This window comes from Pinus tabuliformis, chromosome 1_1 (genome assembly GCF_031772625.1).
Source record: "Pinus tabuliformis cultivar Carrire ecotype Pingquan chromosome 1_1, CPIR1, whole genome shotgun sequence".
NCBI classification, from domain to species: Eukaryota; Viridiplantae; Streptophyta; class Pinopsida; order Pinales; family Pinaceae; genus Pinus; species Pinus tabuliformis.
In genome coordinates, this window is record NC_142297.1 from 612,257,163 (window position 1) to 612,267,391 (window position 10,229).

The 10,229-nt window shown below is 40.5% G+C and overlaps 1 protein-coding gene and 1 pseudogene across 1 annotated transcript; one reads left to right on the plus strand and one right to left on the minus strand.

The window, feature by feature from the left end:
- Positions 1-5,127: 5,127 nt before the first annotated feature.
- LOC149214769 (disease resistance protein RUN1-like) lies at positions 5,128-6,773 on the minus strand. The gene is made up of 3 exons (XM_089389503.1): positions 6,041-6,773; positions 5,543-5,596; positions 5,128-5,312 (listed from the first exon to the last, which is right to left on the minus strand). The coding sequence occupies exons 1-3, from the start codon at positions 6,771-6,773 to the stop codon at positions 5,128-5,130; spliced, it is 972 nt and encodes a 323-aa protein (XP_089245629.1).
- Positions 6,774-7,419: 646 nt separating this feature from the next.
- Positions 7,420-8,223, plus strand: LOC149214770 (putative GPI-anchored protein At3g06035 pseudogene; annotated as a pseudogene).
- The last annotated feature ends 2,006 nt before the right edge of the window (positions 8,224-10,229 follow it).

A 10,229-nucleotide genomic window follows, 5' to 3' on the forward strand; every position in this document is an offset into this window, starting at 1 on the left:
CCAAAGAAACATTTGGATCTTTTGGCATATAATTGTTTCTCCTCCAATAGTTGTAGCACCCTGTCAACATGTTCAACATGATCCTTCCAAGACTTGCTGTAGATAAGTATATCATCAAAAAATACTAACACAAATTTTCTAAGGAATGGTTTGAAAATTGAATTCATCAAACCTTGAAATGTTGAAGGTGCATTGGTAAGGCCAAAAGGCATGACCAAAAATTCATAATGACCCTCATGAGTTCTAAATGCCGTTTTCGAAATGTCTTCAATCTTCATTCTGATTTGATGATATCCTGAACGAAGATCCAACTTGGTGAAGTAAATTGATCCATGCAATTCATCTAGTAATTCATCAATGACAGGAATGGGGAACTTATCTTTAATAGTGAGCTTGTTGAGCTCCCTATAATCCAGACACATGTGCCATGATCCATCCTTCTTGTGCACCAATACTACTGGAGCAGAGAAAGAACTTTGACTCGGTTGAATTATACCAGCCTCTAGCATTTCTGCAACCATACGTTCAATTTCACTTTTTTGGACATAGGGATATCTGTACGGCCTGATGTTTGGAGGAACACTTCCTGGAATCAGATGAATAGCATGATCATGATCACGCATAGGTGGGAGACCTTTGGGAGTCTCAAATACCTTAGAATGATTGTCCAGACTTTTTAGAGATCTAGAGAAATAGATGATTCTAATGTGGAAACATCTAGCGAACATAATTGTGCAATTACACCCCTTTGCTCCTTTTTTAGAAGCTTTGTCATACCATTAGAGCTGATTATCTTTCCTGGTTTCCCTGCAATACCCCTTAATTCAACTTCCTTTCCTTCTGTAGAAAATTTGATGAAAAGTTCTTGAAAATTAAAAGCTATTGTACCCAAGGATTGTAGCCATTGGACTCCTAGTACAACATCAGCACCTCCCATTGGAATGGAAAGCATTGGGCTAGTCAATACATATTCTCCCATGGATAGCTTGATATTATGGCACTTTCCAGAGCAATTTATTGTTCCTCCATTTGCAATCATCACTTGACACTCTGGTGCTGGATATAGGAAGCAATTCAATTCTTTTGCTACCCTACAATGAATAAAATTGTGGGTGCTTCCTGAATCAATCAACACTATCACATTTTTCTTCTTGATTTGTCCTTCTATCTTGATGGTTTGAGGAGTGGTAATTCCTGCTAATGCATTACAAGATATGGTCGGATTTATTTGTTCTTCATCTAGGTTTTGTTCCTGGAGCATATCCTGTTCTTTTGACCTTTCTTGCTCCTTTTCTTCTTCCTCTTCACAATCTATGTAGAATAATTTCTTCTCAGAACACTTATGACCTTTAGTGTATTTGCTATCACAACTATAACAAAGCCCTTTTGCTCTTTTTTCTTCCAATTGTTGTGGTGTCAACCTTATAGGTTGTGGAAGACTAGGGGCAACTGCACTTCCGTCTTTATAGTTGTGAGTGGTATGCTTCCTGGTTGCCATAATTTTGCTTTCCATTTTTCTTGCTAACCTGAATGCCTTCTCTAATGAATCAGGTTCCCAAAGTCGAACATCATGTTGGATATTATCTTTTAAAGACCCTATGAACACATCAATCCTATGCTGCTCTGGAATATCTTTTACCCTTATGTTCAATTTTTGGAACTCCTCAATGTGCTCCATTATTGAACCCTTTTGTTTGAGACTCATCAATTGGCTAAAAAAAGTGTTGCTTTTTGTATCCTCATAATGTGCTATCAATTCTTCAGTAAAAATTGCCTAAGTGATAAATTGTTTACGAGAGCAAAGCCATTGATACCATACAAACTGATTTGGTTCCAAATATAAAGTTGCAATACGTACCTTTTGTGTGTTTTGCACATTATTGAGATCGAAGAACTGCTCCATCTGTAATATCCATGTGGCGGGATCCTTGCCATCAAACTTCCTCATATCGATTTTTGGAATATGGTAGGTCTTCGATCCAACATTAGAGTCTATGGAATCATGATTAACATTTCTTTTGTTCACATCATGAGTTTCCTTTACAACCTTTTCACCATTAGTAAGTATTTCTTGTAGAAAATTTGTCAAATCTGTCTTCAAATCTGCCATGTCTGTCTTCAAATTTGTCCTCAAATCTGTCTTCAGATCATCCATCTTAGCTTCCATGCCCTTTATCTTAGATTCCACGCCATTTATCTTAGCATCTGTTAGCTTTTGTGAGCGTGACATTTGTTGCACTTGTTCTTGTAATTTTGATATATCATGTAGCATTTCTTCCTCTTCTTCATGAGTCATGCTAGAGCTTTCAGGTTCCTTACTAGGTTTTTGCATTTTCTTTCCTCGGGGCATCAGTTACCGATAATAATGCTTTACTATGCCCTTTGAATTCCTTCAAACCAAGCTTATGCAAAAATTAAAAAAAAAACTACACACCTTTTTTTTACTTTGTAGAAGCCTGATATTGAATCTGATGTATCTCTGTAATTTCGAATCATCCAGTTCTGAAACTGTGACCTGTAGTAGCCTTCTATGTCCTCTTTCCAATGCCACTAGTCTGATCCAAATTGGATTCTCCAAGAAAGAGTTATGCACAATCTCCCGCAGTGACCTGATTATAGACTAGTTCAGTAGAGCGAACTTGTATGAAGTTCCACATGTCACTGTTTCAACCTTTAACTCTGAAAAATATGTAAAAGAAAACTACATTCCGTCCTCTTTCTGTACCTTCTTACGAAATTTCAATCCGATGCTCAGAAAGAAAGTTATGACACTTTTCCCCAGGTCACCTGTTTTGAGTGTAATTCGGAAGTCTGCAAAAAGACCAACTTCCTCAGATCATATCTCCGAAAATATCGCGCGAAAAGCTCTGAAATTCGGACCCAAGGTTCAGTGCGATTTCTTCTCAAATGGGTTTTTTTGCGACTTCTGAAACATCACAGAAAAAAAGTTATAGCGAAAATTCCATGATGACCTGTTTGGAGCAGCGAAACCCTAGAATCCAAAGCTCTGATACCAAATGTTATGAAACCAGCTCAAGAAAAGATAGAAAAGATAGATCAACGCCTTAGAATTCAGCCTCTTCGAGGGGGCAACCTCCTTTACATTACATAAATGAACAATTCTTCGATGATACAAATGACAAAACCTCATTTCTATATATAGGAGTCTAAGGAGTCACAATATAATCCAGCCGACCTAACAACAATAATATAAAGCCACAAAAATAACAATAGAGGGATTCTATGGGCACATTAATAACAATATGGGGGCAATGGGGGCACAACAATATAAATAAGGGGTATAACTACAATAATAATGGGGTAATCACTAGTATTATAGGGACCCAACAAACACTCTCCTAGGGTAGAGAGGGATGGAGCGCTTGGACAGAACTTCTGCATCCATGTTTTGTTCTCAAAACACATGGATGAATGAAATGTCATTGAATGGGGTAAAGAGAATAGCAATGTTTTCCATCCAGTGGTGTAGCAAAGGAACATCTAGAGAGTTCCGCGCCTGCAACCAGTCAATGACAATCTTAGAGTCACCAGCAACCCTGATGGAATCTATGGCAAGCCAAACAACACTCTAAAGTAATCCTCATAGAGCCATGATCTCTTCCTCACAATTTGTACCACCACCTGCGTGCTAGTAGAAGCAAAATTCCCAAGTCGGACAAAGCTTAAGTAGAGCTCCACAACCATAAAGACCATAGGCTCCATCAAAGAAACCAAAAGGAAAATAATCCCCTAGGTCTTGTAAGTTGACAAAATGCCGAAGAGTCCTAGGGGTCCAAAGGCCAATTTCAAGAAAATGACTAACAATTTTGACTTTGGTGGAATGATGGTATGGAGTCCAGTTCTCAAAGACATAGGCATTTCTAGAGCGCCAGATCCACCAAAGACCATACAGGGGAAGCGCTCGACAGGGCCTTTAATTCGGAGACCAATACAATAGGCATTCACATATGGTAGACCATTCCCTGTCAATCTTGATATTCAGCGAAACCGCCACATAGTCCCAAATGGCCTTGGCGAAAGGAAAATTCAAGAAAAAGTGAATAATGTCTTCGAAAGAAGATCCAACAAAAATATCATCTTCTCGAACCCTGATAACCCCCTTTCATCAAATTCTACCAAATCAGGATCGGTTAAAAAGGGCCAACCAGGTAAAACATTTTATCTTCAATGGGGCTTCTGACTTCCACATAGACACAGTCCATCTTTCAAAAACACTAGGATGGGGAGATCCATAAATGTATATGTAAATTTCTCTGAAAACTATGTTTCCACCTGCAACTCGACCTTGCCAGGCAAGAAAACCGGGCCTATCAGATAATACAATCCTAGCCTCAATGTGATAAACAAAGATATAAATAACCTACAGGAATGAACACAGCCATTGTTGAACCGTCGCGGGAGAGAAAAATCCAAATACGTGAACGTCAAGCATGACCAACGATAATGGATGAGGTTGCGCAACAATCTACAGAAATACATACTTAGACGAGTTCACAGATCTCATATCGGATGATGAATTGTCAAGCATTGACAATATCACATGCCCTCGTCATTTCCATTTTCGGGCAGAGTTTAACTTATTAGTCCCTGCCATCTGGCATTCGGCAGGGACTATAGTAATCGTTCGCGACGGATATAGCATTAGTTCTTAGTCGCTGCCCGGTGTTATTCGGTGGTTATCATAAGGTTTGGAAATGCTGTGTGCGGGGATGTGCCGAGCTAACCTAAGTTTCATTTCCACCTGAGGCTTTGCCATCTTATTTGGCCTCTTCCCGAGGCGGAAGAGGCTCGAGCATAGCTTAAATTGCTTTTACGCCCGGTGCATTATCGCTAACCGTCAGCGGTCTGGTTTTAATGTTAACATTAATTCGATTCGTATTATCTGCAGGGGTATGCTAAGGTTTGGTAAGGTTTCGTGTTCCCTGTTACAAGGTTGTGCATTGGCAGCTGGTGCATGCCATGGTTGCCATCTGTTTACTTTGACACTGCCATCTGTTTACTTTGTAGCACCTCGGTGGCTATATCTACTATGCAGACTCAAAGCTATATGTAGATGCCGAGACAGAAAAGGAAGAACCTATCTCTATGCAGACTATGCGAGATCTACTATGCAGACTCAAAGCAGATGCCCAGACAGAGACAAAGATACTGGTTGATGAAGGTGTGAGCACCCAGTGCCGGCCGAACGCAAGAAGAAGCCTTTGGTCCCAGAGGATCCTCCAAGTCGGTGCTGTCTATATCGCGGTCGCTGTCTTCTTCCCACTGTGCTGGTTGTGCTTCTGAAGCCGTCGCTGGAAATTCAAGCCACATATATTGTTAAAATGTTATGAATTTCTCTATTTTTTTATCCTAGTATTGAATTTGAATTTTTGCATCACAAGATACTATTAACTTGAATTTGAATTTTTGAGCTCCAGTTAATTACTTACATGATCTAGCTGGACAGGTTCAATGGCCACTGTAGGTGCTCTGCGAAGAAAAAAAAGAAGCCAAACTACTGGGCAGTTGCTTTTTCTCGCACCTTCCAAGCTTTTGTTCTCCGGCATGGCGTCCCCAGGAATCTGATTCAATGCCACTGCAAACACATAGGTAAAGCCATGGTTTAGAATTCTGTACGTCTTTTTATTTTTTTTTTTTTGGAATGCTAAGTTTGAGCACTGTAATCTGAGGAATTTGAGTGCTTACGAGTGTAGGAGTTTTAAGAGTACTAAAATTCATTTATAAAAACACATTTTAAAGTATGAAAATTCCTGATATCCCTAAAATTTTCACTCTGATCATTAGACTGCTCCTTAAAAAAGCGATTAATTTGCCATGGCAAAGGGCATTGATTGCAAAGGGCATTGATTAAAAGAAGCGGTAATACCAATTGAGTCAGCTTGACTGCTCCTAAAAAAGAGTGATTGATTTGCCCTGGCAAAGGGTTATTGATTGGGAAAGGGCAATGATTAAAAGAAAGGAGTAATACCAGTTAATTCAGCTTAAAAATCAAAAGGGGCGAATGTTGTAAAGATTTCACATACTGAATTTTCTGTGAGTGCTTTGATAATGTCAGTGGGACGCCAAAGGCGACTTCGACGCCCAGGAAAATGCTTGGACTCTTGATCGATTATGTCCTTCCCAATGTCGCGCAGATGATCGTGCATTCTTATCCGGTTCTTGACATCCACCTGAATCAAGCATTTTTGTTCGAGAGTCTCAAACCCTAACCAGCCACTCCACCCGGACGCATCCCATATACGTATAGCTGTATCTTTGCCTTCCCCCGCCAAATAGCAAGCAGCGTCCAGGAACATTGATTTCTCTTCTTCATCAAGTGCTTCAACTGTGATTTTCAGCCTTTCTTTGATATTCCAAGGCAGAATTCTAGAAATCTTGCCCAATATAGCTTCCCATACTTTTCTATCAGCTTTGCCATATAGATGACTCCCAAATGTTTCCAAAGAGAGCGGCAATCCGTCTAAGATCTCTACAAATTTTATGACCAAATCATCAAAACCAAGCTTAGGCCGGGCACTGAGAAATGCATGGCGGCAAAAGAGCTCTATTGCCTGATCTTCGTTGAGTCCTGTAGCTTCATATATCATAGAAATTTGCGCGAGCTCCAGTATTCTCTTATCTCGAGTCGTGACTAACACTCTGCAACTTGGCCCAAGAACTTTGGTAACCATTAAAGCATCTAATTGATCAAAATTATCGACATTGTCCAGAACAATAAGAATGTTCTTCGCTTTATTCAGACGCCTCCTCATGAAGACTTTGCCTTCGTCTATGCTCTGAATTTTACAGTCGAAACGCAGTAGATCCGCCGGTTAAACCATCCTCTGCATGGGTCAGGCTGCAGAGGGCTCAGCATATGGCAAACTGCACTTCCATAAATAATCCTATGCCAGACTGCACCTCCATAAATGGCCATATGGAAGGCCGGCTATATTACACGTCCTAGCATGATTACACGTAGCTCTAGCTATATGGAATGCTAGCTATATTACATGTCCTAAGATTATTACACGTAGCTCCATAGCATTACAGGTCCTAGCATGATTACACGTAGACCCATAGCATGTTACAGGTAGATCCATAGCATGATTGCACGCAGCTCCTTGTGGGGCATGATGTCCCCATGTCTATTTTCTATTTCCCTATTTCAAATCCAACATATTATATTTATATCCAGCAAAAAAATTAAAAATTTAATAACATACGTGTTTATTAATTGACATCTTTTCATAACAGGCATGGGCATAATTTTACAAATATGAGTGGCTGAATTCAGGAATTTATTGTCGCTGCCAAGAAACATTGTACGCACTGCGCAGGAGTCAGACCAATTGTTAACAGATTTAAAATCTGGGTGTAGGAGGCATTCAGGAATAATTTAATTGCTTTCATATATCGATGGTACTCACTGATTATGAATTAACGGTGTTTATGTTTGTGAACTGCAATTGTGATGGTCTAATGGTCACCATAAAGATCAGGTTCTCCAGTCTATCCACTGCCGAGACAAATAGCATTGTGCATTTTTTGGACCTATGAGCTTCAGTTAGTCAATTCCATTTTCAAGCCAGTGAGATCTAAAGCATTGAATGTGAAGTGACTTCGTGGTTAATGAATATTGGATGGTGTCTACTATTGTCTATTTTCTATTTTTTGTTGTAGCAGGAACCTAATGCATCTCCAGTGGAATCAAATATTTTAGTCAGTGCAGTATGATTGCATATGAATGTTTATTGACTTTGATATAATCTGAACTGCAGTGGCTGTAAACACTTTAGACAAGAAAGGAAGCTGCCAGTTCTCACAGAAAATGAAAATGCTGCTTGTTTGGCTGAGCAAATTGCAGAATGGTTCAAAGGTCAATCTTGTAATAATGCTACTGGTGAAGATACTGTTCCTGGCAATGAACCTCAATTTTCAAACTATCCGCAGTTACTGGATAGCTGCCATCTTAACATATCTAATACCAAGGATGGAGTTATCCTTCCTGATTGTGTTCCTGATTCAAATCCGGCGATAGCATACAACAATTACATGGTTGTAACGTCTCAATATTTCCAATACGTGAATGATACCAAATTTGTATCAGCAGGTGTAGCTTTAGAAGACAGTTGGTTTGTGTTGGTTCTTGCTACAAACACAACTGGTGGCAGTTTCCAAACATACAACGGAAGGACAGCTGGTGAAACAGGTAGCTGGTGAAACAGGTATCTGGTAAAGACTGTGAGTATGGCGCATGTTTCCTCAACCCCTCTAAAAACAGCAAATGCAAGGCATAAGAAATGCTTATATGCAACTGAGTGTTGGTGGGCATGTTTCTGCCTCTGAAAAAATGTTCTCTCAGAATTATACTTCTCTAATTCTTCATGCTGTTTTGAATCTGGTTCTTGGAAATGTGCCTAGGACATGCTTTTTGTTTCTTGCTTGTGAATAAAATGTGTCTGTAACATGCTCTTCACTTCTGTCAGTGCATTAATTTTCCTTATTAGCTGATCGATACATAGACTACCTTTGTGTTGTACATAATTCGATGTTCTAATTTATATCTGCATGCCTGAAAAGCACAACTAGTAGATCTTTAGCCCTAGACCTTAAATGTTAACTTCATGCAGGGACTCGCTGCCTCGCAGCTTCCCTTGTTTTGCTATTAATTTTATTAGGTTTTAAGTTTTTAAGTTTTAAGTTTTAATGTAAATTCACTATTTCATTTTTGTATATTTTTTGTTTCACTGAACATGTGAATTGTAGTTTTGTTAGTGAAAGATAAACCATCATTGTTTTTTTTTTTTTCTCGGTAAAAACTAATTCTATTAAGAAAAACGTATGGTACAATGCGGGGTTACAAACAAGAGAAGCAAGAACAAAGGCAGCCGGAAAGGATTGGTTGTCCACCTCGGCTCCTAAGAGAGAAAGAGTAGAGAACAATGCTGAACAAGAAGAAACAAGAGGAACAGAGGAGCAGGATCAGAACAGAGGATTCTACCCAACATGTGCGGAATCCACTATTCTGCATTTTTTCCCTTTCTTTTTTCCAACTTTGACCCACTCAGGAGGATTTTGCTGAGCTGGCATGATTTGCAAACTGAGATGAGCCGACGGAGAGGTCTCCTTGTCTGAGTCCGAGGAGGAGGATTCATGGTTCCTTTTCTGAGAGGCTGGTATGACGGACGAAACCACAGGACCTGCCGAGGACGGATCCGGTTCCGACGCTGCTGCCTCACCTTCCTTGTTCTCTTCCTCTTCATCGGAGCTGAAGTCAAAATCGTCCATGGGAGGAGGATCATGAGGCTTCCAGCTTTTGGATTTCTGCTTAGTATTGGCTTTCTTCTTTTGGGCTGGCATCGTGGGACAAGAGCTCTGAAGGTGGCCTGTAAGATGGCAGTTGCGGCAGCGGAAGGCTGTGTTCTCGTAATCCAAAGTCTGAGTCCAATGGAAATCTCCAATTTTGAGATTGATCTGGTCCGGGAGACCTTTTCTTATGTCTATTTCTGCACAGATCCTGGCAAAAGTGTATAAGCCATTTTCCCCTCTATAGACGTCTGTGTCTAAAAGGCGGCCTAGAGAGTTGCCAATCCCTTGGAATACCGCAAAATGCCATAGATTCGCTCGGAGGTTTGGAAGTCTGACCCAGATGGGAAGTTTGGTGATAACTGCTGTAGAGGGATCGAACTCTGGGAACCAAGGAGTGAGGAATAAGCCAGCTGCACCCCAGAACCATGGGCCACCAGTTAAGGCTTTTTGATAGTCCTCATCGAAGGCAAACACTACGATGAAAAATCCCTTCGAGCATAGCAGAACCTTGCAGTTGTTGGTCCAGTTAGATTGGACCCATTGGTAGAGGTCTGCTGTGCGTGGCCATAGCCCATTAAACCTGCAAATAATGCCATGTTCCTCAAAATGCTGGGTTTGCTCATCCAGCGATGGATGCTTTATTTCTATGGAGGGGGTTTCCTCCAGTTTATCCACCAGGAAAGGCTTGGGAGCTTGAGCAGGTGGAGTTGTTCTCTTAGGCATCTTAGCATGGACAACATCCTTGTAAGAAAACGCCTTAGCTGAGGATGACTGTCCTGCAGCGCCCCCTTAGACGAAGGGTGAGAGCAATGGAGGAATTTCTCTGAATGCTGTAAAAAGACAGGGGGTAGAGATCCTCGAGTTGTTTACCTTCGTGGAGAAGTCGATGTGCTGTAGAGGGAATCCCCAACTTGATT